The sequence below is a fragment of the Heterocephalus glaber genome, unplaced genomic scaffold, assembly GCF_053883595.1.
Source record: "Heterocephalus glaber isolate CG9 unplaced genomic scaffold, H.glaber_assembly_v1.0 deba00001479, whole genome shotgun sequence".
NCBI lineage: Eukaryota > Metazoa > Chordata > Mammalia > Rodentia > Bathyergidae > Heterocephalus > Heterocephalus glaber.
Genome location: NW_028258316.1, coordinates 4,703,878 through 4,731,478, shown reverse-complemented (window position 1 = coordinate 4,731,478; position 27,601 = coordinate 4,703,878). Strand labels below are relative to the sequence as shown.

Below are 27,601 nucleotides of genomic sequence, written 5' to 3'. Positions count from 1 at the left end.
TAAATTAGTATTGTTTCCAGCTTGATTCTATTACAGGCCCTTTGTTTTATTTTATTTGAGCCTGTAGTTCAGGCTGCCCTTGTACTCACTATGTAGCCTAGGTTGGCCTCGAACTTGCAGCCGTCCTCCTGCCTCAGCCTCAGGAATGCTGGGATTACAGGCGTGCGCCCCCGGGCCCAGCCATCACAGACCCTCCTCGCTTGCTTTTCGCCCTGTGGACCTCCAGTGGCACAGTGTTAACTTCTTTCTTCCTTTGTCTCCTTGACTTTCTTTGCAGGAAGCACTCCCACCACCCCGGTCTCCTCTCAGTCCCTGCCCAAACCGGATGGCTCAGGGGCAGCAGCCCCTGCCTCCCTTCCCCCAGTGGCCCCTGCTGCTCCCGGTGCCACCTTTGCTCTGCCCTCTGCTGGGGTGACCTCGGCTGTGTTCGCCTTTGGCTCCTCGTCCGTGAAGCCCTCTGCGCCTGTCCCCGGGGAGCCCCCTCCATATCCCAGCGGCTCTGATGGCCCCAAAGCAGTCCTGGGTGCCACCGCCCCCACCTTCTCCTTGGCGGCTCCCTCCAAGGGCTCCCTGGCCGCCACGCCTGCAGCTTCGCCCGTCACCCCATCTGCTGCTTCCTTCTTCGGCTCCTCGGGTTTCAAGCCTGCCCTGGAGAGCACCCCGATGGCCAGTGCATCTGCGCCGCACTCAGGAGTGAAGCCCATCTTCCCACCCTCAGCTGCAGTGGTCAAGGTGAACCTGAGTGAAAAGTAAGTGGCCTGCTCATTGTGCTCCTCTGAGGAGAGGAGACGCCCCAAGCACTGCGGCTGCTCTGAGTGCAGTCAATGAACGGGCTTTCTTTTCCTGAACTCATACTTGAGGTGGCTAAAATTCAGCCCACATAGAGCTCTTTATGTTTTTAACTAGACGTCATCGTGCTTTTGCAGACTACACAGGGAAGAGTTAGCCCATGTTCAAAACTAGGCAGCACCCAGCGTGTGCCCTGAGAGCAGCTTCCTGTTCGTGCCCACCCTCAGCCTCAGCTGCATTCCTCACAGCCACCACAGTGAGCTGTGCAGTTGTGGACATGTGAGGCAACATTCTTGCCCGGCGATCCCTTCTCCACAGTCCAGTCCTGCCGCGCATGCTTCTGCTGCCCTCGGACCACATTGCTGCTCCCTGGTAAACTGCAAGCATCCTGAGGGCTGGGTGCCCCTGAGCCCTGCAGCATTGCAGCTGCTGCCTGCTTGCCTGTCCTCGTCCCTGTTGCAGGGCCACACTGTCACTGTAAAGTCGCACACAGCTGCTCTCTAACCATCCATCGGTGCGCTGCCGTGGTTTATATGGGCAGGTTTCTCGTGGGCAGGTTTCTCATGGGCGTGCTTAGGTTGTTTGCAGGACTCTGCTCCCGAGAGGGCGAGGTGACACCACATCCCCCTGATGGTGGAGCATCCCAAAGATGGTGACTGCCCTCCTCTTCCAGTTTCCTTCTCCACAGGGGCCGGTCATCCCCAGATGAGTCCTCATTGGGCCCCTCACCCTTTGTACCCCACTTGATAGGGAATAAGTTTTTCACGTCGTGATCAACACTGAATTTTCATGCCAAGTGCCCAACTGGTATTTTAGTTGAATCATTCCTTCCTAAATAAGCAGGTGGCCAGTGTTTCCTAGCACCTCTGAGCTTGCTTAGGCAGTAGCTAAGCACTTCTGTTCCCTACGGCCTGAGGGACGGCTACTGAGTGTTCCTCAATACCGTGCAGGGGTCTTTAGCCTGCTCTTCTGACACAATGTCCCTGCCATTGCAGGTTCACTGCTGTGGCCACCTCTGCTCCTGTTCTCAGCTCTCCGAGTGCACCATCCATGCTGCCCTTCTCGTGTGCATCCAAGCCAGCTTCTCCTGGACTGCTCAGCCACCCCACACCTCTCTCAGTGCCGTCCAGCTCCACGTCTCTGAAGCCCATGGTGGCTCTTGCACCCTCAGGTGTGACTCACACATGAGCCCCTGCTAATGCAGTTGAACGCGATTTCGACATCTCACTTCCCGAGCCCCTCACCAGCACACTGAGGCCTCTTCTGTGAGCTGGGAGGGGGCATAGCTCTGTGCCACCTGGCTTCTCTTGACCTCGTGGAAAGGCACAGGGCATCTTCTCTCATGCAGCTGCCCACTGTGAAGGGCAGGGCAGAGCAGGCCAGAGCGGCTCCCTAGCTCGCACAGAGGAGAAAGCCCCAGTGACGCAGGCTTATCGGCCCTGGTGACCATCAGCTATGCCCTCGGCATGCTTATTACTTAAAGATTTTTAGTGATTATAACTATAAACAAGTTGGAAGTGTGTTACAAAACTGGGCAAAGGCACCTGGCCTATCTTTTTTTCCTTTAAAAGCTACAGAGAGATTTCAAAAATTGTATAATGAGCACTGTGCCTGTCATTGAGATTCAGCCTTGCTGACATTTGTACTGTGGGCTTTCTGTCTTTCATGTCAGTTCTTCAGAAACATTTGAGGGTTAACTGTAGACATCATGAAATGCTTCACCCCTGTACCCTTCTGTACTTATCTCCTGAAAACAAGGCCATACACAGTACATTGTCAGACCCAAGAGATTTAACAGTCTGGTCTAGACTTCATATTCATCTTTCCACAGTTATCCCAATGTTTTTTGGTTTTTCTTTCTTTTTGAGACAGGGTCTCACTATGTAACCCTCAAACTTACAGTACTCCTCCTGCCTCAGCCTCCCAAGTGCTGGGACTACAGGCATGCACCACACCCAGCCCCAGTAATGTTTTTTATGACTTTCTTTGCTCCTTCCAGCCAGGAGCCAATGAAAGATCATATGCTGCGTTGTGTCCCTTCTGTATCAGCCTCACGTAGGTTACAGACGTTTTTGTACCACTGCAGTAAAATTTGCAGAGTTCAGGCCAGTGGTTTGCGGCCCACCCCCCGATTTGGATTTGATTGTCTCCACATGATGAGACCCAAGGTGATGGTTTTGGGCAGGAATTGCACACAGGCACCCCACATCCCATGATGTCTTCTCTTTGTCCTGGTCGACTTGAGTTCAGCCAGCTCACGTGGGGAAGGCTGTTTGCCAGCTTGTCCCAGTTGTGAAGTTGCTTATTTTCACGGGTTCTGGCATGATACCCACCCAGGCATGGTGGGGCCATCACTTGGATTTTGGCCGTTAGGACCCTTTTATTTTGGTAACTAGTGAGCAGACACTGAGCTGTGAAATTCGTGAGCTCGCTGCTCCTTCCCCTTGCTCAGGAGAAGGCTGCTGGGCGGAGTTGGCCAGAGTGGCTGAGTCCAGGGCTTGACAGCAGATTCTGAAAGTCATCTGCCTATGCCCAGCAGCACTAAGCCTGTGTTGGCCTTGCCCCACCTCTTCATACTTAGGGAGGGAAAACTTGAGCCATCCCTCTCTCTTTCCCCTGCTAACTGCTCAGATCTCTCCCCACACTGGGAGCGTTGTTTAAAGATGGAGGGCCCCAGATGGCTGGGTCTTAGTCCCAGCTGCGCATTAGGGTTACCAGGGATCCGCCCCAACCTTTAACCAGAGTTTGGCGAGGCCCGGGTATGGGTTTGTGCTGTGTGTTTCAAAGCTCCCTAGGCAATGCCACAGGGTGAGGCATGTCCTGAGGCTTCCCAGGGGCTCTTGAGGGTTCCATGCATTCTCACTGGGTGACAGGAATCTCACTCAGTCTGCTGGGTTTTAAACTTTGACCCCATTCCCAGCAGTGCATGTGGACCCTCTGGGGCTTCAGGGTGAGCCAGGTGGCCAGCTCCTGGGCGGGGCACTGGAAAAGTAAAGCCAAAGCCGAGCATGGTCGTGCACACCTGTGATCCCAGCACTCGGGAGGCTGAGCCGGGAGGATCACCACGAAGTCAAGGCCAGCCTGGGCTACATAATGAGTTCAAGGCCAGCGTGCACTACATGGTGAGACTTTGTCTCAAGAAACAAAAGGGCCAGGGTTTTAGCTCAGTGGTTCTGCCACCTGCCTCACAAGCACAAGGACCTGAATTCGATCCCGGTACCACAAAACCAAAAGAAACAAGAAACAGAAAGAAAGAAAGTAAACCCAGGGTTTCATGCATGCTAGATAAGCGCTTTACCCCTAAGCTACACGCCTGTCCATTTTCTACTTATTTGTTTGTTTGTTTATTTTCGCAGCACTGGGGATTAAACCCAGGGCCTTTGCACAGAGCTGCACCCCTCCCCTCCCAGCCCTTTCTTATGTTTTATTTTGAGAAAGGGTTTCACTAGGTTGCCCAGGCCAGGCTTGAATTTGTGATCCTCCTGCCTCAGCCCTCCAGAGTAATGGGATTATAAGCATGCAGCACCATGCCTGGCTCTTTCATTTTATTTTATTTTGAGACAGGGTTTTACTAAATTGCCCAAACTGGCCTTGAACTTGTAATCCTCTTGTCTCTGCCTCCTGTGCGGCTGGTGTTATAAGGATGTGCTGTCACAGCCGACTGTACTCGTTTCCCGTGACATATTTATTTATTTATTTATTTATTGGTACTGGGGATCGAACTCAGGACCTTGCGCTTCGGAGGCAGGCAGTGGAACCACTGAGCTACATCCCCGGCCCTCCCGTGACTTATAAAGTGTTTCTTAGCCAGCCAGGGGTGCAGTCCAGTAGGAGAGTGCTTGTCTGTCATTCACAAGGGCCTGTTGCACATCCACAATTATGCACATGTCTTCTTATCTTAGATCAGAATCAGTCATCACTGTCACTGCTTGCTTGGTGTTACTGGGGCTGTAACAAAGGTCATGAAAGCAGGGCAGGCCACCGTGCAGCAGTTACTTTCTCGGTTGTGAAGGGAGATCCTGGGCGCCCTGCCCATCTGACTGTTTCTTGTGCCGACAGTGCGATCCGCTCAGAGCAGCCCGGGTCCCACGCCCTCTATGGTGCAGAAGTCGCCCAGGGTCACCCCGCCAGTGACGAAGGCCGGCTCTCTGCAGGTGCGTTCAGCTCAGCTTACGGGTTGTGTGTGTTGAGTCTCGCCTCAGGCATGTGTGTTAATGAAATGAGTTTTCATGTTTTAGAATTCAGAGCTTGGAAATAATCATTAGGACTGTGTGAGAGGAAATACCAAAGTATGTGACTTCACTGTTTATAATGTGTACTCATAAAAAATTTATGCTTTTTTTTTTTCTCCCTCGGTACCAGGGATTGAACTCAGGACCTTGTGCTTGCCAGGCAGGTGCAGCACCACTGAGCCAGATCCCCAGCCCAATTTATACATCTTAATGTTTGATTGATTGATTGATTCATCGATTAATTGAAGCAGAACATTTCTTGGTACATTTTAGATACATATAATGATGACATTCATCGTAGGGAATTTGTGCCTGTATATGATGTATCTTGCTGTTGGTTTTTTTCCCATTCTGCCCTCTTTAACCCCTCTTCCCCTCTTTATATACAAAAGCTTTGTTTCCATTTTTTCCTTCTATTTTCTCTTTTTGTTGTCCTTTCTTTCCCCTGTTCCCCTTCTCATTTGGAACATTTTCTTCCCGCTTCCCAATATCTATTACACATTTTAGTCCTTTTTTCCACTTTCAGTTTCTCACACCAGCAATGAGATATTTAAACATGTGTGTCGGATTTATTTCACTTAAGAGTATGGCCTCAAGGTGCATCCATTTAGCTAGAAATGTCTCGACCTCATCCTTCCTTACAGCAGAGTAGTACTCCATTGTATATTTTGTTTTATTTTTTTTTTTTGGTACCGGGGATCGAACTCGGGTCCTTGCACGCAGCAGGCGGCGAAACCACTGAGCTAAATCCCCTGCTGTTTTGGTTTTTTAAGATAGGGTCTTGCTATGTAGCCCAGGTTGGCCTTGAACTTGGGGTGATCCTACTGCCTCACCCTCCCAAGTGCTGGGATTACAAGCGTGTGCCACAACACCCAGCTTCCATTGTATAAAAAAAACTACGTCTTCTTTATTTCTTACTATTTAAACTAATATATAATTTATATAGAAAAACTACATGTAATGTCTGTACAGTTGAGTGAGTTGTTGCCAGTTAAACACACTTTGGTAACTACACCCAGATTGACCAACAGCTTTACCAGGGACCCTGGCATTCTCCTCACGTGTCCCCTTCAAGTCTCTAGCCTTGCCCAAGAGCACCTGCCATCTTCTTTTCTAACAGCAGATTAGCTTAGCTGGTTTGTGCCTAAATGGAATCTTATCACAGGTATGGTGTGATCAAAAATTACAATGAACACTTAAGTTTAAAAACCTTTTTACCATAAAGGACACATTGCCAGTAGTCCTCCTCATGTCCTCCTCCTCAGTTTGAACATTCATCCCATCATTCATGCCACTTTCCGAAGCAGCTCTTGAGTCCTCTTTCATGAGTGCCATTAGTTGCCCTGTCCTGGTTAACTCTATGTCTTTTTTTTATTTTTTGGTCCCGGGGATCGAAGTCAGGACCTTGTGCTTGGGAGGCAGGCGGCGGCACCACTGAGCCAAATCCCCGGGCCACCTCCATATCTTGAATTGATTCGAAACCTTTTCCTCCTGGTCATTTTGACCCTGGGGAGGAGCCAGAGTTGCATGGCACCGGAATGGAGTGAGGGAGGCGGATGAGGATGCACCACCATGTTGGTATTCACTGTATTTCAGTGCAGTTAATGGAAATGTGTCTTTTATGGTAATAAATTCTTACGTTGCTGGCATCACACTGTTTTGCTGTGTTCCCCTCACTGACCCCACACACACCTGTACAGGAGGGCGCTTAGCGGAAGCCAGGCACAGTCCTAGGCCTGCTGCATCCTTCTTGTTAAATAAATGCTGCTGTTTTATAATGGCCGCTTGTGCCGTCCAGTGCTACTCTAGTGTTCATTGCTCTGTGTATTGAGAAGTTGAAAAGACACCTCAGGAGCCGGGGATTTAGCTCAGTGGTTTCGCCGCCTGCTGTGCGAGTGCACAGACCCGAGTTCGATCCCCGGTACCAAAAAAAAAAAAGAAAGGACACCTCAATTTTGACATCTCGAAAACAGAACTCTCGCTTCCTGGCCCCCCAAGGACGTCTTCCCCTCCTAGCGTTCCCACCTCCATAAGTAGCACTAACAGGCCAAGACCTGGAAGAATTCCTGGTCCTTCTCCACACTGACCAGGGCCCCATGCGCTGTGCCCTCTGCGCATCCCCGACCCTAGCCCACAGCTCTGTTCCTGTGATCTTACGTCAGGCTGGGGCTGGGGCTGCCTCCACCCGGTCAGCCCTGCCTGCTCTCCCAGTTTTAGCTCCTACCTCTCGCTGCCATCCCTGCTCTGGAGTGGCAAGCGTGACCTTTGAGATCTAAGTCATCCTCTAAACGCTCCTAAGACACCAGTAGTAGCTTTTACACACAGTGAGAGATGAGCCCTGCCTTCCTGGTGTGGCCTTAACGACCTGTCCTGCTGCCTCGCTGAGCATGTCCTTGTCCTGCCCAGCCCATCAGACTGGGTGGAGGCCGTGTGAAGCGCCCCCGGACCTCTCCTATGTCCAGGTGCCCTGGCGGCAGCTTCAGGGCAGGCTTTCTCCACTCTCCCTTGCCCGCGCTTCTTCCTCTTGCTGTTTTCCTGCTTCCTTACCGTGTCACCTTTACCCAACGTGGTTGCCTCCTCTTGTCCACCTTGTGTAGCAGAAGGTGACTCCCGTGAGAGGAGGGACCCCACTTGCCCTGCTCCCTGGTTCTCCACCCGCTGAATCTGGCTGATGAATGCCAGTGACGGAGGGGGCTCTGCATGAGGGACTCTCCATTCTCTGCGCCGGACATGATGCTGTGGCTTCCTGACGCCTCAGCTTGTAGCATTTTTAAGCCTTTTGCTTTCCGTTTCAGCCAAAGTCACTTCAGCCTCCTGTCTCAGAAAAACAGGGACATCAGTGGAAAGACTCAGACCCTGTGATGGCTGGGATCGGAGAAGAGGTAAGCTGTTCCTAAGGCTTTTGCCAAGCGGCCCTGTGTGTGGCCTCCTTTGTAACCAGGGCTCCTACCGGTGGTCCCTGGCCCGTGAGTCAGCACAGGGCCACCGCTGGCATCACCGTGCCACTCATGTGGAGTCCTCCCTGTTTGTGGCTTCTGCAGATTGCACACTTCCAGAAGGAGCTGGAGGAGCTGAAAGCCCGGACTTCCAAAGCCTGCTTCCAGGTGGGCACCCCGGAGGAGATGCAGATGCTGCGGACAGAGTCGGCCGACCTGCACACCTTCCTTCTGGAGATTAAAGAGACCACAGAGGTGCGCATGCGCGGTGCTGGGCCCGAGTGGGTCTGGGCTCAGAGTCGCTCTCACCTTACTGCATGGTGGGCTTCAGCTCCTCCAGAACCACCGGTGTAGCTGTTTGTGTGCTGAGTAGTTTACCTGGCATAGCCTGAATTCACATCCTACCTGCAGGACCTAACTCATTTATGCTGAAGGTTGCAGTATTTTGAATGTCTGTGAAATTCTTGTCTGACTAGGCAAGTTAACCCAGCTGCTCCGTGTTTCAGTTTTCTCATCTGTAAGATGGGGCGGCTGTTCCTACCCTTTAGACACATTCTCAGCGCCCCATAGAAGTTTATCACGGTTGTTAACTGAAGTGTGTTGGAAACGTTATTCTCTTTGGTACTGTTGGGTTAAAGGAGCAGAATATTTCAGGGCATATACGGTAAAGATGTGCAGCGTCTGTTGTTAGCCGTCCTCTGCACAGGGGCTCTTCCTGTTGGTCCTCCCTGTGAGCAGCCCTTGTGCTGAGCACTGTGCCTGGGTCACTTCACTGAGCCCTCGCCTCGAAAGCCAATGAGTGGAGGCTGACCAGGGCGAGCACATTTTTGCAAGTTCCTGTTCAGTGAGTGACAGTGCCGGGGTCCCGCTGTGCGCTGTCTCCGCGTTCTGCTCTGAGTGCCATGCTGGGAAGGAAGTTCCAGGTTGTCCTCAGGTAGCAGGGTCCATCCTCAGTACTCTCCCTGCTCTCCACTCATCATCATCCGAACCTGTATTTTATGTGTTAGGACAAAAATTAATTTTTTTAAGAACCAGCATTAGTGTGTGTTTTCCCGCCAGTACAGCCCCCCTCCTAGGTGAATGTGAGGTTGAGTAGATCTCTGAGTAAGATGTTCCTCATGTTCATGTTTTCATGTTTGAAAACCCCACCTTCCTTGATCCAGACACAGGTTTTACCTCCTGTAAATGCAGTGTTCATCTCAATCCATCCCTGGTCCTTTTCTAGTCTCTTCACGGAGACATAAGCACCCTGAAGACGACCCTGCTTGAGGGCTTTGCCGGTGTGGAAGAAGCCAGAGAGCAGGACGGGAGAAACCATGACTCTGGGTATCTCCATCTGCTCTACAAGAGGCCGCTGGACCCCAGGAGTGAAGCTCAGCTGCAGGTGGGAGAAGTGCTGCTGTTCCAGGGAGGTTTTCAGAAGCCCAGGCAGCTCCTGCTGTCTGCTGGCTGTGAGTTTAGCTCGTGGTCCTTATCAAGTTGTTGATATTCTGCCAATAATGTGCTGTACTTCTTATATACAGAAAAGAAAATGGCACTTTTACCTTCAGGTGTTTTTTTTTTTTTAAGTAAACTTCCTAATTAAACTTTAAGCATGGTAGAGAACACTGTTGGAACAGATCTTTTCAAATCAAATCACAAATAAAATTAAAGTAGTAACTTTCTTGAATGCCAGCTCGTCTGCTATGTGTTTTTGTGCATCATTTCTAGTCTTCAAAACCAACTGCCCCACAAGGGAAGTTATTGATCCCTTGTACAAAGAGAAACGGAGCCTCCGAGGCTGAGTCGGTCATGCTGCCCAGGGCTGTGAGGGCCAGTCGGTGAGGCCGGAATTGGAACCTCGGTCTCGCTCCACCAGGCTTGCTCTTGTGTGCCGTAGTTGAGTACAGATGCTCTCTCGCTAGTGGTTAATTCATTTCTCTTCAGTCACTGGAGTCTGTTTTTGGTCTTGTTGTTCACCCAGTCGCCGTGGTTCGAGGCTCCTCTTCCCTGGCCCACGGGTGCCTTGCCTCCCCGCAGAGGTGTACAGGCAGCACTGGGCTTCCTCAGCTGGGGCGCGGGTCTCGGGGCTGTCTGTCTCTCCTGCTTCTCTGTGAACCTGCCAGCCAGTGGGGAAACAGGGATGCGAGCCCTCCTCCCGGAGGGGCCTCTTTGGTCACAGCCCTGTGTTCGCGCTGGGCCTGCATCCTGCCTCCCTGCGCTCATCAGACCCCCGGCCCCGCGCTGCACTCCTTCCTCACCTGCTCCCTATGGACCTTTTCTCTGGGGCTTTGTTCCCAGACCAAGGCAAGCACAGTGCTGCGGAGCACGCCTAGTGCATAAGGGAGTAATTGTCTTTCGTCACGGTGCTGAGTAGGTAGTAGTAGGTGGCATATTGAGTGCTCACTGTGTACAGAGCAAAGACAAGGAAACTAAGGTGCTGAAACTGCCCAGATTTCCTCACTTGACTCCTCAGCCCTCGACCTGGGCAGCTGACTCAAAGCCTGTGTTCTTGGCCACTGCAGCAAGGCAGAGTCCCAGCAGCTGGGTGAGCACAGCCAGAGATGGACGTAGAGCTCTAATGCAAGGTGTACTGCTATGGGACTGCAGGGGAGCGCACAGCTAAGCCAAGACTAGAAGGGGCTGTGGTAACTCAGCAGCAGAGTTGGTTTGTGCTGGTCTGTGACAGTGGGAGGGCGTGCAGGAGAAGCACTAGTGTTGCCGGCACAGGGACAGCTACATCTGAAGGGTCAAGGGACAGAGCCTTCTGTGTTCATCAGGTATTGAGCTGAAGTTTCATTTGCTGCTAAGATTCTTGCCACATTCCTTGAATCAGCTTGGCTCTTTTTAAATGGCATTTTCTATTTTTCAGCTGGGGCATATGCCTTTATCCAGGAATAATTTTGAAAATACATTTCAGCATAATTAAATCTTTGCCCACACGTAAAGAGCTTTTCCCAGGATCTGGCATGTGGTCTCCATTGGTAAACTTAATGCTTCATCTTGATTTTCAATTTTCAAGAGTGGAGTGGCATAGCTATGAACGTTAACAGTGGCCCAAGCTATTGCAGGCCTTCAGTAGGTTAAATAGGTGGGAATTTTAATAAAGGTAGATTAATTTTTCTGGTGTTGACACTGTTCCTTGTTTTGGAGAAGTGAATTCTCCTTGGCTGGCGAGATGACTTCTGTGTTCACTGCTATGAATAGATAGGTGCAGAGTTATTTTCAGCTTTGTTTTGTGGGGTAATTTCATCTGTATTACAGTTAATTTCCTGAGTGGGAGAGCAAAGCTAAATGGGTGTACTGTCTGTGCAGTGAGTGCGATGGAGAAGCCCCAGACCTCGCTGAGAGGCCCGTGCAGGGCTGGCGAGCAGGGCAGAGAACACTTGTCCCCAGGCCCCTCGGACACTGCGCTCTCCCCTCTCTTTGTGCCTCCTCTGTCCCTGCTACAGGAGCTGGCTTTCTGTTCCTCATTCTAATTATGAGCTTTAATGGCTGTATTAAACCTATTAGGGTTTTCTTGTTCGTTATGGTTCCTAGTATAGAATACTTAAATTATTATGACTATTTTGAAACCCCGTCCCCCCAAGCTACTACAAAAACGAGTCATTTGTCTTAATGTTTTTCATGCAGGAAATTCGGCGCCTCCATCAGTACGTGAAGTTTGCTGTCCAGGATGTGAATGACGTCTTGGACTTGGAGTGGGATCGGCATCTGGAGCAAAAGAAAAAACAAAAGTGAGCGAGATCTCAGCCACTGCCATCTAGTGGACATTGCCGCTTTTTACAAACATGATGTAGGAGCATCATAGTTACTTTCGCTCATCATGAGACATAGTGCCGACACCACAGCTGTTAAGGAGGAGAGGTTTATTTGGCTCACGGTTTGTAGCGCTTTCAGCCCATAGTCGGCAGGCTCCAAGGCAGGGTGGCCCGGCAGAGGGCATCGCAGGGGAGAAACAGCTCACAGCGTGGTGCTGGGAGGCAGGGAAACAGAGACCGAGGGAGGGGTGGGGCCCCTCTTCTGAGCACGCCACACTGCACATAGTGCACTGGGCTGTGGGCTCATCGTGAACTCACCAGCATCACGGCCGTGTGAGTCACTCCCCTGCAGCCTGCCTGTGAGCATCAGCAGGTTCAGGGCAGGGGACACTGAGATAGAAACCATAACAAGGGCATTCTTTTTGACATGTCATTTCATTGGTAAAAATTTTGTTACAGAAGTAATGTACAATGTTCACAATAATTTACATGACAGAATTTATATTGCAGCACAATTTCTAATGGTAGTAAAAACTTAATTCAGCCTAATTATTCAAAATAGAGGCATGCTCTGATAATGTGGTCACATACTCTTACTACAAAATACCATATAACCATTGAGTTATTGCATGAAATGTGTTTTATGGTACACAAGATGTATAATTACGTCACTATTTATTAGACTCAATAGGTAAAACATAAGATCAGGTGAGGTAAAATAAACCAGCATTCTGAGTGATCACAAGGCAGAGGTGCAGACCTGGAGAGGAGATTGAAAGTCCATCTCAGTCCATTCACAGTTGAATCTGCAGTGTGAGCTCAGGAGAAATTTTTCCTCTGTACTTTTCTGTATATTCTGAGTTGTCTTTTTGAGAAAACATCAGTGTAGATAATGAAAGATATATGAGGAGGGATGGCGAAGAAGTAAGGAAACCTTGGAGCCTCATCTCCTAGTCCTGGGTGTTTGGTTTTATGTGTGTTTTCCGGGAGGAATAAAAGGAGCTACACTGAGGGCAGGAAGTCCCCGTAAGGAGCTTAAGAAACACGAAGGCCCTGAAAAATCCTTGCCTTCTGAACACCTGCGCTTGATTGGCCTCATTGGAAACCACCCAAAGCCCGGTCTGTTTGCCCATTTACAGAGTTACGGTGCATGGGGCTCCTCGGGGCCAGCCCGCAGCGTGCTCACAGCTAGCGTGGGAAGCAGAACTGGGGAAGTGGCACCGTGCTGCTTGCAGAAGGTGGAAAAGCCCCAGCCCCTCTGTCCTAGTGTGGACGTGGGGCACAGAGATCTGCCCACTGTCCAGGGCAGGGTTCTGGGGCCTGGGTACCGGGCCCTGTTATCGATGGCCGAGCACCCTCCCAGGGCTCTGACCCTGCTCGCCTGTGTGTTGCTTTTCCACGAGCCCGAGCATGGCCTGGCCCAGCATGGACTCTGCTCTGCTGCCGGTCCTGTTTCTCTTTGCTCATTAAGATCTGGGCTTCTCGTGGGCTGGGGATTTAGCTTAGTGGTTGCACTGCCTGCCTCATAAGCGGAAGGACCCGAGTTTGATCCCCAGTACCAAAAAAAAAAAAAAGATCTGGGCTGCTTAAAAAGTGCATGAGGCTGACCCGAGAAGCCAGGCTTTGCTTCCCTATTATGGCTCCGCAGGCTTCCTACTCACCATGCTTCCTGGAGACTGCTTTCTGCGGGTTCAGATTCTTAAATGGTCCAGTTTTCTATTTCTGTAGCAGGCAGGCCTCTGTTCTCGACCTGTCTCTAAATATTACCTGGTATCTGTGGAAAGCTTGTATCTGTAAAAACTTGTGCTGTTCTCCCATCCCCAGAGATGGTCACTCAGCTGGCTCTCAACTCCCTGAGGAGATAATGGGAGAGGAAATAAACCAGAAGTTTCTGTTCTCCCTAAGCATTTTGCTTTCCATGAGTACTATGGATATTCAACAGCAGAGAACTGTGGGTCTGTCACTGTGAGGACCACTCCTTCTGTTTGTCTTTGTGTATTTTTCCTCGAGTTAATAGAAAAAAACTTCTAAACATTCTAAAGGGTTTATCATGAACAGCAGAAATGCCTAGACCTCCCTGTCCACCTGCAGACTGGCCTCGGCTGTCTGCAGCAGCTCCTGTCTGCCTGTCTCTGACCAGGTCTCTGGTGCAGAGACCCCCTGACACCAGCTCTAGTGCAGTGTCACTGCTTCTGAAGAAAGTCTTCAGAAGTCTGAAGAAAGAACCCCCTCCCCTATCCCTCCAGGGAGCCTTTTGTTCTCCTTGCCCCCTTCCCCCCGTAACCTACAACAAGCAAAGTGTACCCTTCGAGTACAGCTGGGCAGCTAGGCCCCGTCCTAGATTCCCACCTGCCTCCCCGAGGCTGTGGCTAACATAAACTCTCCTGTGCTACAGCCCTGGCCATCCTAGGCTGCTTTGCCCTTGTACCAGCTTAGCCTCAGTAGGCCTTCACTCCCCTTTTATTTTCTCATAACTTCTTGTCTGTTGGTGGTTCGTCATCTTACCATTTTCACTCACAATTGTAGGCTTATTGGGGGTGGGGGTCCCTTTACTTAAACCATTCATATTTAATTTTTCTCATGGCTGCCCACAGGCGCCTGCTTGTGCCAGAGCGAGAGACGCTGTTCAACACCCTGGCCAACAACCGGGAGATCATCAACCAGCAAAGGAAACGGCTGAACCACCTGGTGGACAGTCTGCAGCAGCTGCGCCTCTACAACCAGACGTTCCAGTGGAGCCTGCCCTTGGCTGCGCCAGCCCAGAGCAGCACTCACAGGTGTGCACAGTCGGGGGGCTGAGAGAGGGCATGACTGATACCTTGGGAGGGGCAGGATGTTCTTAGGGTGGTTCTGATGTGGGTTTGAAACTGACTGCTCTCGCAATCTGTGTGATCCAGGGCAGGTACCCCGCCTTCTCTGATCCCTGGCTCCCTTGCCTGATGAGTGGAGAGGACATACCTGACTTTTGGGGGTGTTGGAAATGAAACACTGTGCCTAATGAAACAGGCGTTTGTGGACCAGGGTGTCACTCAGTGGTAGAACACGTGTCTGGTGTGCATGAGGCCCGGGCTACATCCCCAGCACAGGGAGAGAGGAGAGAGAGAAACAAATTCAAAAGAAAAGATGCTCAGAGCCAGGCATGGTGGTGCACACCTGTCATCCCAGCACCGGGGAGTGAGCACAGGAGGATCCCAGAGAGTTTGAGGCGAGTCTGGGCTACGTGGTGAGATCCTGTCTCAAAAAACTAAAAAAAAGAAAAGATACTTGGGAAACTGAGGCAGGAGTTCAAGGCCAGACTGGGCAACGTAATGAGAACTGTGAAAAAACAGGAAAGGGCCTGGGGGTGTGGCTCAGTGATAGAGCATCCCTGGGTTCAATCCCCAGTACTAGAAGGAAAAAGAAAAGGAAAGAAACAGGTATTCTGTAGGGTTCAGTAGCTGTCTTTCTGAAAATTAACTGATGGGATTCAGCGGACTGCTTGAGTGTGCAGACTGCGACTTGCACTTAGACAGTTCACCCGGAAGTCACCAAGGCAGCTCTGTGCTGTGTTTAGGCCCCGTGTGCGGGGTTGCTGCCCTTTCTGCTGAGGCCAAGGCACTGTGGAGCTGTTTGTCGGGGACGGGACACAGTGTTGCGAGTGCTGTCCCGCCTAGATTGATGACATCCCTCCATCAGCTGGCGTGCTCACACGTCCTGAGTGTGCTAGTCTCGCGTTTGTGTGTAGGAGGCCATGGGCCCCGCGGAGCCTCAGCTTCCCAGCCCTGGCTGGTTTGTGTGTAACTCTGTCCCCGTTCAGCTTTGACAGCGACCTGGAAAGCCTGAGCAACGCTTTGTTAAAAACCACCATCGACTCTCACACCAAGCCCTTGCCCAGGGTGCCAGGTAAAGTATCCTTCCTGCCCTTTCAGCTGTTTGTCCTCTTCCAGCTGCTGGCATCTGAAAAACTGAATCGATTTCTTGCAGGTAAACTGTCGCCGGTGAAACAGACACAGCTGAGAAACTTCCTGGCCAAGAGGAAGACGCCGCCAGTGAGATCCACTGCTCCAGGTAAAGGGACTGGTCCTGAGCCTGTCAGCATGCACCAGGCAGTGTGTGCGTGCGTGCGTGTGTGTGTGTGTGTCTGTGTATGTGTCTGTTTTTATTTGTTAATAGGCCATCAATAAAATATCCCCAGAGTCTGTTGTCAGTCTGAAAGTGGAATGAGCAGCAGCTTGTGTATACCTGATGAAGGAGCTCAAGGTAGTCTGGCTTTTGCACTAGACGAATGCAGTCCCTACGCCATTCACAAGGTCCCGGAGGCCCCACTGAGCTGGGTCCTGGCCTTTTAACTTTTCTGGTTTTGCCTTAACACTGCATTGAGGAAAAAGGCTTCTTTGCTTAAGAAAGGAGGAAAAAGGGCAGCCCACTTTCTGGGTCCTCTCCTGCTTCTCAGGAGCTGTCTCTCCTTCAATAAATTTCCTACTCTTAACCTCAAAAAAGAAAGAAAGAAGGAAAAGCCACTGATTAGCAGTGATGATTAAAATGTTTTACTGGAGGGCCGGGGATTTAGCTCAGCGACATTGTGCCTGCCTTGCAAGTGCAAGGTCCTGAGTTTGATCCGAGGTACCAAAAAGAAAAAATATTTTACTGGAAAGAAGCTGAGCCTTGTGGCACACACTTGTAATCCTAGCACTTTGGGAGGCTAAGACAGTAGAATCAAAGGTTCAAGTCCCACCTGGGCAATTTAGTGAGCCCCTGTCTCAAATTAAAAAATAAAAGCACTGGGGTATAACTTAGTGGTAGAGCGCCCCAGGTTCATCCTTAGTACCGCCAAAAAATAAAAAGAACTGACAAAAATATTTTGCTGAAAAGAAGCCATGTAATGATTTTTTTAAAATGTTGCCATTATCTAGATAATTGCCTTATTTTTTTAAAAAAGCATTTGCTATAACCTGCTTTACTTTAGTGCACACATTTGCATTTTTCACTGAAATTCTGAGTTCATTTTTTATGCCAACAGCAAATGCCTTTTGGTAAAATCTATTAAAATAGCTGCAATTTAATTATTGTATCATGATTTCTTTTTTCCTGTAATCGTGTAGAGCTAAATTAGGTAAGTAATGGTCACAGACAAGCTAATTTTGAACTTTTTCTTAATGTATTTTTTTGGTAGCTAATTGAGGAAAATTATGAAAAACTAAGAACAGTAAAAATTACTTTTTATCTCTCAAGTCATGTATGGCCTCAACTGTGACATTTGGTTCACTCCCTTTTTTCCTTTGCATATGTAAATCTGATATTTTGAACATGATCTGGGAATTATAAAAACATTTACAGTTTTGTGCTCTGAGTTTTTAAATTAAAAATTCATGAGCCCTTATTTAAAAAATAGAGAAAGTTAAGATTGGTGCAGATATGAAGAAATCAGAGCCCTGCGCTGTCGGTGCAAATGCAAACTGGTGCAGCCTCTGGAAGACTGTGGCAGGCTCCTCCGAAAACTAGAAACAGCAAGCCCTTGTCCCAGTGGACAGAAAATTAGCAGTAGGATTGCTCGATCCAGGCATTCCACTTCCTGGGAAATACTCCCGAGTTTAAGCCAGGGCTTCACAGGGGCAGCTCTGCAGGTGCGTGCGAGGCAGGGTTTTCCCAGAGCAGCAAGAAGGGACAGTGTCTGGGCGGACACACAGGTCTGTCCATGAGGAAGGAAGCCTGGGCCGTGCTGTGGGCTCTATGAGCACGAGGCCATGAGGGGTGCAGGGTGCTGGTCACAGGGGAGGAAGCCCCGGCCCGCCCGCAGGGCTGCTCCCTGGGAGCAGGTCAGCCATGTGCTTTCTGTCCTGCGAGACCAGAGTGGTTCTAGAGGTCCAGGCAGCGGTCTGGATGCACCCGGTGGTACCAGTGGGTAGGCCGGGAAAGGAGGGTGTTGGGAGCCTTCTGCCCTTGGCCACCTTGTCGCGCATGCTTACATTGCCCTTGTGCCAGAGCCGGTCACTTCCTCAGCAGCCCCAGCGCTAAGTTCCCATCTGGCTGCCAAGAGCGCCTCGCTCCCAGACCTGAGCCACATCCCATTCGCACTGCATGGTGATCCCTTAGGGGTGACTTGGGCTCCCTCTGCCCCTTCACTGCCCCCGTAGCCGGCCCTGCTGTGCATCCCTGACCACAGGACACCTCCCACGAGGCGCACGCTGTCCTCACTTCATGGTAGGCTGCATCTTAGGAAGAATACCTCAGCACGCCAGCATTTTTCATTTTCCACAGAAAAGTACACAAACCAAAAACGTTCCTGTGTAACCTGCAGCCGGTTCAGAAACAGCATCGCTGGCTTTTTTAGTTGGTCTGTTTTCTGAGACAGGGTCTCACTGTGTAGCCAGGGCTGACCTCAGTCAGACTCATGGTGATCCTTCTGCCTCAGCCTCCTGAGTGCTAGGATTACAGGTGTGGGCCACCATGACCCGCTGGTTATTTTTTAATTTATTGTTTTGGAAAAATTGAAACCTCCCGTTGTGAAGCACAGTGAGCACCACTTAGCCTTTACCTGCACAAGACAGCCCAGGGCTTCACACTGCTTCGACCTCCGCATGCAACCAACCGTCCACTTCTCAGTCAGTCCAGCGTTCGGTGAGCGACATGGGGCAGTCAGCACCTTATCCTACGCGGTCTCTGAGTTAGAGGATGTCCCGGCAGCGGGCTAATCTAAGTGTCCACGCGCTACAGCAGGGCTGGATAAGCCGCAGTGTCTGGTGGCCTCGGCATCCTAAGTGCATTTCTGACTTAAGACGTCTTTGTCCTTACAGTGGGTCTGCTCGAGCATGGCCATGTCATCGGCCAGCACCTGCTTTATTACCAATTCATGTTTGCCAGGGTTGCTTCCTTCTTCCCCCACATAACGTCGTCATCATTGCTTTTAATTGATTTACATGGTGAGCTAGTGCTCTACCACTGAACTAACCCTGTCCATCCGCCCATCTATTCATGCATTCATTTAGACATTGGGCATTAAACCCAGGGCCTTTGCACAGGGATGCATCCCCAGTCCTTTTTTATTTTCAGACCAGTTGCCCAGCCTGGGCTAGAATTGGCAGTTCTCCTGCCACAGCCTCCTGGAGTGATGAGATTATAGCTGTGCACCACCATGCCAGCTCTTACTATTTTTGTTGAAGTATTTCAGAATGAGTTTTAGATAAGAGTCTTTACTCCTAAATAGTTCAGCAAGTATCCTCTGAGACAAGGCCATTCTCTTACAAAACCATAACACAGTTAACAGGTTGGGAAATTTGACATGGATCAAATACTGGTATCTAATAAGCCAAACTCAGATTTTGCCCACTGTCCTATTTGTGGCCTCCGTGTTAACTTAAAAAAAAAATTGAGGTTCCAATGCAGGAGTCTCCCATTGCATGAAGATACCTTCTCTCGTCTCTTTTCCCCTTGTGTTGCTTCGCAGTTTTACTGTTGGCACGCACCTCCCACACCTATTCAGGTTTGCCTGTTTCTCAGTCTTTGTCTGCTGCAGAAGTCCCTTCCTGCACTCTCTGGGTGGGCGTCTCGAGTCCCTCAGGTGTGTACGAGGCACCATGCCCTTGCCTACAGCCGTTCCTCATCTCTGACTGGCATCCCGCCCTGTGAACGCCACTCACGCAAACCCATTCTTCCATGGGGCACGCACTGTTCAGGTCACAGCTGTTGCGGGACGAGTTCTGATTGTCATGTGCGGGTCTCTTAGAGTGCACTGAGCCCTTTTGGTATAGGCTGTGGCTGGGGGAATGCGTTGCTGGCTGGCACCCGCACCCTGTCCCTGTGCTCAACCTGCAGTTGCACCGGTTCCGAGGCCATCAGACCAATGCGCACCTGACCGTTTATGTGTGGAGGTCCGGTGGCTCCACATTGCTGCCAGCCTTGATACCTGTCTGTCTGCTGTCTTTACTGTCATAGTAGAGCCAGCCCTTCTATGCAGCAGGTTTTATTAACTATCTGGCTGTCATCTGGGAAGTGCTCACCTAAGGCAGGCTCACCTAGCTAGTGGGTAGTCCACTCGTTTGTAGGTTTGTAGTAATTCTGGTTCTGGTCCTTTGTTGGTGGTGTGGGTTTGACCCTCTTATTCATGTGCTTTGGAGAACAGAAGTTCTTTGAAACAGATTTATTAGTCGTCTCTTTTATAGTTAGTACTTGTGTTCTGTTTAAGAATCGCTGTGGGGCCGAGGATTTAGCTCAGTGGTTTCACCGCTTGCTGTGCAAGCGCAAGGACCTGAGTTCGATCCCCAGTACCAAAAAAAAAAAAAAAAAGAAGAAGAATTGCTGTGTCTGGGTAGTGAGGGTGTACGTGTCTATTATCTCCTGAAAACCTGAATGTTTGCCTTTCACAACTACCTCACTGGAACTGACGTCTTAAAACGACTCTATTGAACTAACACTTGCATATAAAAATCCACATGGCGTCCCTCAGAAACTTCCCCCAGGTTCTTTGCAGTTGGTCTTATCTGTCCCAGCACCCACTGCCCTGTGTTCCTCCTCCGCCTTCTGTAGAGATTCTGTAGATCTGGAGGCATGTATATCTTTCGGGTCACAGATGACTGGTAACTTGGTTTAGTAGTTCCTTCCTTTTTATTGTTGAGTAGCGCTTTGTTGTATGAATGCAACATTGTGGTTTTCCATCTGGAACTGATTTTTGTGTCTGATATAAACTTTGGCTCCTATGTTGTCTGATTGTCCCAGCACTGTTATTAAAAACATTTTCCACCCCGCCCATCCCTGGCACCTTTGTTGCAGATGAGTCTCCCATACCTGTGTACATCTGTTGTTCTTGTATTCAGACTGACTTAAAAGCACTACCTTCTGGACCGGGGATTTAGCTTAGTGGTTCCACTGCCTGCCTCGCAAGCACAAGGTCCCGAGTTTGATCCCCGGTACCAAAAAAAAAAATTGTGTTGGATCCAGGTTACAGAAGTGCATTTTATTTTTGCATATTGACTTTGGCCAGCAGCCTTTCAAAACTCATTTGTTCTAGTAAAGTCTGTACTGTAGCTCTTCCTTAGACTTGTAGCTATAGAAATAATTACATCGTCCATGGATTCCGACACTTTTGTTTTTGTCCTTCCAATCTTCTGATTTCTTTTTGTGACGTTATTGTACTGCTTAGTTTTGGGGGTTTTGTTTTGGGGGCTTTTTTTGTTTGTTTTTTTTGGTACCAGGGATTGAACTCAGGACCTTGCACTTGCGAGGCAGGCGGCAGAACCACTGAGCTGAATCCCCGGCCCTGTTTTGGTTTTTTGAGATAGGGTTTCATATGTATTTTAGGTTGGCCACAAAGTCAGTGATCCTCCTGTCTCAGCCTCCTGAGGACTGAGGTAACAGATGTGTACCACCACACCCAGCCACCACTGTCAGAAGCTTCAGCAGAGTAGGATTCTCTGCATGTCCATGGGGCCCCCGTGCAGTGCTGGAAGTGGCTGCTTCTCGATTACGGCAGGGAGCAAAACCCATCTGCTGGGCAAGTGAACTGTCCAGGGTCTGCGGCTTTCCACCAGCAGGCTCACTGCCCCCGAAGGCGCTGAAAGGCTTAACAACCACAGCGAACCCCTTATGGAGCAGATCTCAGGAGTCCTAGAGGTGGGCCAGTGCTTCTTTCCACTAGCTCCTGGCTAGAAAGCCTTGTCCTTCCCAACCCCCAGGAGCTTGGCTTTTAGAGAAACGGTGGTGGACGGGCAGCCCCAGGGAGCGTGCGGTCTGCATGCGTTTCTGCTGGGTGCTCTGACACATTCTCCCAGTCTCTGGCCTCAGGCAGCATCTGCTGTCCCATGGCTCTTGGACGGAAGTCTAGACTGGGGCAGGTGAGCTGGCGGGGTTTGGGGAAGCTGCCGCTCAGGCTCATGGAGGGCGTCAGTGGAGCGCAGGTCCCTGCAGCTCGGGATGGGGTGCTCATCTCCCCGGATGTGCTCCTCGCGCCTTTGGCCTGTGAGCCAGCACCGCGCAGGTCCCTTTGCTGTTTCCCTGGCCATCCACCACATCTCTCCACTGTCCTCTTCTACTGTTTTTCTGCCCCTAAAGGGCTCTTGAGATTTTCCTGAGCCAAGGCCTGCTGGGTCATCCAGGAGAGCCTCTCTATTTTAAGGTCATTGGTTAGTAGCCTGAATTATCCCCACAGAATCCTTTTTGCCACCTCACATAACCATGTGTGTGGCACTAGGGGATGGAGGTCATTGGCTGGCATAGCCTGAGGTCTTCTGTAGCATCGTGAAGATCAGGTCTGAGACATCAGGTGTGCCACTCACCAACTTGATGCCTCTGAGTAAGGTGCTTACCCTTTCTAAGCATGAGCTGCAGATTCAGGCAACAGCAGTTTCTAGCTTAGAGGAAGACCTGAAGGACTGAATTGGATGATGGCATCAAGCAGGCCCTCAGGAGGCTTCGCCTGCAATCCCACTGGTGACAGGTGGGCATGGACGGAGTACTGATGGCTCTGCTGCACTCCTACGTGCCTCAGGATCCTTCAGCATACAGAATTTTCTGCAGATGACCTAAATGCTTTGTATCTGTGCCGCCCAGCACAGTAGCCACTCGTCACACATGGCCACTGACCAGGTAAAATGTGGCTAGTGCCACCAAGGAATAGAAATTGTTATTTATTTACCTCTAATTGCTTTACATTTAAATAGCTGCAGACAACTAGAAGCTACCAACTAGGGCAGCGCAGGCCTGGCACAGCATCGGTTTCCAGGTGTTGCGCTTACAGTGTGATGTGAAACTCTTGGAGGGATGCTTGTGGCACAGACAGGTCAGTCTGTTTGCTTCAGGTAGCTTGGGAAGGGGAAGGCCTAGGCATTGTCTTTGGTTTTTGTTTTTTCCAGTATATAGGCAGTGATACACACTCTGAAATTCATGGAAGAAAGTATACAGCTTTACTTCATAATTTAAAGAAGGAATAAAAGCTAAGAAAGCCAGGATTGGGTGTGTGTGTGTGTGTGTGTGTGTGTGTGTGCGTGTGTGTGTGTGTCTGTATGTAAACCTGATAGTCTGATCCAAAAGAACTGTCAGGTTTATCTGGAAGTGTTTTCGACGCTCACCCCAGGCCATTCTGTCCTCCAGCTGACTCAGGCTGTCTCAAAGTCTGTCGTTGGGGAGTGACAGAGACTGCGACTATTCCCCCTGCCCTGGAGCTCGGGGTTGACTTTTCTGATAGACAGTTTTCCTGCTGGTGGGAAGTTCTGGCGAGGGCTCCAGTTTTTGCTTTTCTACCAGTTCTGTCTCTCGCTGTTTCATACTCTTGACAGCTGAGATGTCCTTGTCTTACACAGCTCGGTTTGTCAAACCACCCCCCCCTTTTTTTTTTTTGGTACCATGGATCAAACTCGGGACCTTGCCCTTGCGAGGCAGGTGGCGGAACCACTGAGCTAAATCCCTGGCTGTCAAAGCCCCATTTGAGGGCCGGGGATTTAGCTCAGTGGTTTCGCTGCCTGCTGCACAAGCACGAAGACCTAAGTTTGATCCCCAGTACCAAACAGAAAAAAAAAAAAGCCCCATTTGAGCATAAACCCCAAGCCATCTTTGTTCACATTCAACAACAGCTGCTGCCTCTTAAACACATAATAATTAGATGGATTGACCAATTTGGGGTCCCCCTGACCCGCTCGCTCCCAGGCGTGCTGTGAGTTGTCTAACTGCTTTGTTGGGCCTCACAGCCAGCCTGTCCCGGTCGGCCTTCCTGTCGCAGAGATACTACGAGGACTTGGATGAAGCCAGCTCTACGTCGTCCATCTCCCAGTCTCTGGAGGGGGAAGAGGTGCGGGTGTCCTGCAGAGATGACGAGGTGGTCCAGGTGCCCCGGCATGCACCTGTGGTCCGCACACCCTCTGTTCAGCCAGGCCTCCTGCCCCAAGCGATGCCTTTTGCCAAATCTCACCTGATCCATGGCTCTTCGCCTTCCCCCGTGGGAGTATCACGTAAGTCAGCAGTGAGGAGGGAAGGTCTGTCCCCTGTCAGCCTCCAACCAGTGAAGTCCAAGTGTCTGAGCTTTAGAGGAGGACCCCATCAGGGTACAGCACGTGTCTGCCACTCTTCTAGAAATTAGGAGTTCAAAGGAGCAGTGGGTAGGGCACAGGGAGCAAGAGCCTCCGAGGGTTCCACCCTGTGACAGCGTTGGTGTGGCCTCTGGCTCATGGTTACCAGGGAGGGACTGCTGCAGCCTCGCCTGGAGTGTGTCCGCCTCTGTCCTTCAGTGCAGTGTCGGGGCTCTGTGTCTGGGTGACTTAGAGCAGAGAACGTGTGTGCGTGTGCATGCGTGCGGGCCAGGCGAGTGATTTCCTGAGCTGGGTCAGGGGTTGATCTAACTGGTTTCCTGGGCACCACTCCATCGGGATGAGAGGAGGTGGCTGTATAGTGCTGTGACTCTTGTCAGGGATGGGCATGTGAGAAGGTGCGGCTGCTGGCCTCTCAGGTTGCTGGTAGTTTTCTGTGTTAATGCTCAGGAATGTTTAATTCCAGCCTCTTCCCTGCAGCCTGACATGAGGAGTGGACCATGGGGGCTGTTGGGGGTTCCTTTCTCTGGCCTGTTTCCTCACGTCACCTTTCTTTTCCCCTCAGTGTCTACATCTGCTAGCAAAGTTGTTCCTCAGGGGGCCGACAGCACAATGCTGGCGACAAAAACCGTGAAACACGGTGCTCCTGGGCCCTCCCACCCTATCGCCGCCCCACAGGCGGCCGCAGCTGCAGCCCTGAGACGGCAGATGGCCAGTCAGTCACCAGGTGAGTGCTGGCCATGGAGCTGCAGGTGTTGGGAAATACGGGCTGTCTTTGCCTCCCCTTCAGGAGGGAAGGCCGTGGTGTCCTCGCCCCAGAAGGCAGAGGCTGGCTGAACGTTTTCTTTTCAAGGGGAGCTGTTACAGCTGCCATGTTTCAGTCACCTGGGAAGTCAGTGGTGTTCTGGGCTCATATTGGTGATCCCCACTTGTGACTGATGTTTGCTGTGAGCCCTAAAATTAATCTTTGCAGCCAGATGATCTAGTGATATTAGAGACATCTCGTAGTCCTAAGGTTCTCGTCAACCCTGAGAACTTTGCTCATTTTGCGTTTCCATAGTGGAAGATTAATTAGAAGTAAAAGTTACCCAAAGAGTAAGTGGCAGAGCCCAGCCCCCACCCTGTGCTCTTTCTGCCTCGGAGCAGCTTTTGCTTTGCTTCGCACATTTGGCCTTATAAACGGAAACTCGGAGCAAATGAGCACTAACGTTGTGTCAGTGGTTTGTGGCTCTACAAGTTTTTCTTTTTTCTTTTTTGGTACCAGGGATGGAACTCAGGACCTCACACTTGGCAGGCAGGCGCGGTGCTGCTGAGCTGCATCCCCGGCCCTGTACAAGTTTTTGTATGCTAGGGTTTAGTAGCGCAGATAGTTGGCCTCCGGGGCGTCAGTTATCATGAGTTATCGATTTTCCAAGTCGGTGCTACTCAGCTTCCCTCTGCTTCTCCTGAAATAGTGGGCAGTGTTGCTGGCATTCAGCGGATGGGATCTGTGAGTGCTCAGACACATCTTAGGGTACTCAGGACAGCCTCACAGCGAGGGGGACCCCACATCACGATCGTGATTAAACCAAGTGTCTTCACTTCAAGAAGACTGGAGAGACATGAGGACTTGATTTAGGCAAAACAGAATTACCATGAAACAGTGATAAAAGATTTTTAAGAAGAGTTCAGATATTAAAATCCCTTTAAGGCATCTGAAATACATACTGGAAAGGAAAGACCACTGTATATGTTGCTCTGAGCCTTCAGAGAATGTAATTCTTTGGTGGTCTCTTCATTCTGTGGACCAAGCAGAGTCTTGCATCATGCCACCAGTCAGGCCCCACATCCAGGTGATCATTTGTAAATTTAGAAACCTCCCAGGGTTTAGGGATATTCCGCTCTCAGCAGAGGTGATGTGATCTCCATTATCATAGCGGAAACAGAACTTGCCAAGGTGCAGGCTCCTCTGAGCACGCAAGGAGCTGCGCGCTCTTGTCGCCTCTGAAGGAGGAGATAAGAGTTGCCCCAGAGTTGCCACTCTGCCCAGGACACAGCTTTCACCTTTGCCACGGCAGAGAGCCCCGAGCGCCCAGCAGGCTTTCTTAGTTGCTCCTGACAATGCCCTTGAGACTTTGGACACGGTCTGAAGTGCTGAGGCACAGAGAGAAGTGGAACTGGGGAGAGGAGTAGGCCTCTCACACACGCCTATTGCCATTGCTTAGCAGCCTTGCCCTCATCGCCACCCTTGTCCATGCTCTCCCCCACCTTTACTCCAGTGCCCGTCTGTCTGTCTGTCTGTCTCACTGAGCCCTGAGCTCCATTAAGGAGGAAACGACACTTTAGACAGCTTTGGTGTTCTCAGCACTGCACAGAACCTGGCGCATACTGAGCCATGGGAAGGGGGCAGATGAATGGGTGGAAAGACCCGAGCCTGAGGCTGCTTGTCCTCGGGCATTTGCTGCCCTCTCCGGGATGCACAGAAGTGCAGCAGGTGCCTCCTCCCAGCTGCAGAAAGCTGTGTTTCACAGCCTCACTCTGACTTGGCGGAGGCACAGAGCAGGTGCAGGCCGACTTCCTGCGTGGTAAGGCTGCAGCCTGCTGCAGCTCATGCCCTGGCCCTTCATTGCTGCACGGCTGGAAGTTAGGTTTCTTACTTAATGTGATTTTCACTCCTCTGTCTCGTAGCTGTCAGCACTTTGACCGAATCGACTCTGAAAAACGTGCCTCAGGTGGTCAACGTGCAGGAGTTGAAGAATAATCCCACAGCTCCCTCTGCAGCCATCGGGTACGTGTGGCTGTCTGTGTGTCCTTACTGGCCAGGTGTCCTCCTGCAGTGGGGAGGAGCTGCCTGCAGGGCGCAGCACTGCTGTGTCCCCAGGCCAGCTGGCCAGTGCCGCTGGGTTTTCAGGAGGCTCGCTTGAAGCTTGAAGGGTCCTGTCGGCCCCTGCGCCTTTAAAGTCTGCTTTGGAGTGGCTTCAGCTTGCTGTTTGCCATGTGAACATCTGCATGCAGAACCCGTTAGGCTTTTTGTTTGTTTCATTTTGTTTTATTTTTTCGAGACAGGGTCTCACTGTGTAGTCCAGGCTGGCCTTGAACTTACTGTGTAGCCCTGGCTGGCCTCCGACTCTTCAGTGGTCCTCCTGCCTCAGCCTCCCAAATGCTGGGATTGCAGGTGTGCATCACCACGCCCAGCTTGGTTAGGCTGTTAAGTTAGGTGTGTGGTTTGATTTCTTTTTTGGTACCAAGGGAACAACTCGGGACCTTGGGCTTTCGAGGGAGGAACCGGAACCACTGAGCTAAATCCCCGGCCCTGAATTTTTTTTTTTTTTTTTTGGTATTGAGGATTGAAGTCGGGACCTTGCACTTTTGAGGGAGGCTCCAGAACCACTGAGCTAAATAAATCCCCGGCCCTGATTTTTTATTTTTGTTTTTAATGCCTCAGGGTTCCAGAGTTGACAGTTTGGGGGTCTAATGCCAGCCACTGGTTCTGAAGACTGGTGACCTCAGGATTGTCCCACCCTCACCCACCCTCTTCAGGCATTTCTGGCCTTTAATTCTCTCTTCCCTCTGTGTGAAGAAACTGGACTGCAAGGCCAGCTGTCATGTGGGCATAGGATGCAGGGTGCCACCTCCCGCACAGCTCATGGTGCCTGCCTTTGTCCTGCTGTGCTCTGGGCTCTCTTTTTTTGGAACCAGGAATGAAACTGAGGGCCTCACACTTGCCAGGCAGGTGCTGTGCCCTGAGGTATATCCCCGGCTGCTCTGTGCTTTTTTAGCTGCACAGTACTTCCCAGCCTCCCTGTGCCAGAGACGAGCAGAGGGACATGGCCTGGGTCTGAACATGCAGTGAGGAGAAGCAGGCGCTCTCGGGCCGACGGTGTCTGGGGGCTCCTCTGCTGCATGCCCTCTCTGTGCTGCCCCACAGAGCAGAA

The 27,601-nt window shown here is 50.8% G+C and overlaps 1 protein-coding gene across 4 annotated transcripts in view; it reads left to right on the top strand.

The window, feature by feature from the left end:
- Nup214 (nucleoporin 214) overlaps positions 1-27,601 on the top strand; it is an 83,429-nt gene that overhangs the window by 18,176 nt on the left and 37,652 nt on the right. For all 4 annotated transcript variants that reach the window (XM_013073755.3, XM_004849097.3, XM_004849096.4 and 1 more), the window contains exons 12-24: positions 278-749; positions 1,785-1,960; positions 4,849-4,943; positions 7,817-7,903; positions 8,063-8,212; positions 9,183-9,341; positions 11,570-11,673; positions 14,292-14,474; positions 15,494-15,579; positions 15,661-15,744; positions 23,352-23,612; positions 24,253-24,414; positions 26,355-26,454. In XM_013073755.3, coding sequence (XP_012929209.2) covers positions 278-749; positions 1,785-1,960; positions 4,849-4,943; positions 7,817-7,903; positions 8,063-8,212; positions 9,183-9,341; positions 11,570-11,673; positions 14,292-14,474; positions 15,494-15,579; positions 15,661-15,744; positions 23,352-23,612; positions 24,253-24,414; positions 26,355-26,454 — 2,119 coding nt within the window. The remainder of the gene's footprint in view (positions 1-277; positions 750-1,784; positions 1,961-4,848; positions 4,944-7,816; positions 7,904-8,062; positions 8,213-9,182; positions 9,342-11,569; positions 11,674-14,291; positions 14,475-15,493; positions 15,580-15,660; positions 15,745-23,351; positions 23,613-24,252; positions 24,415-26,354; positions 26,455-27,601) is intronic.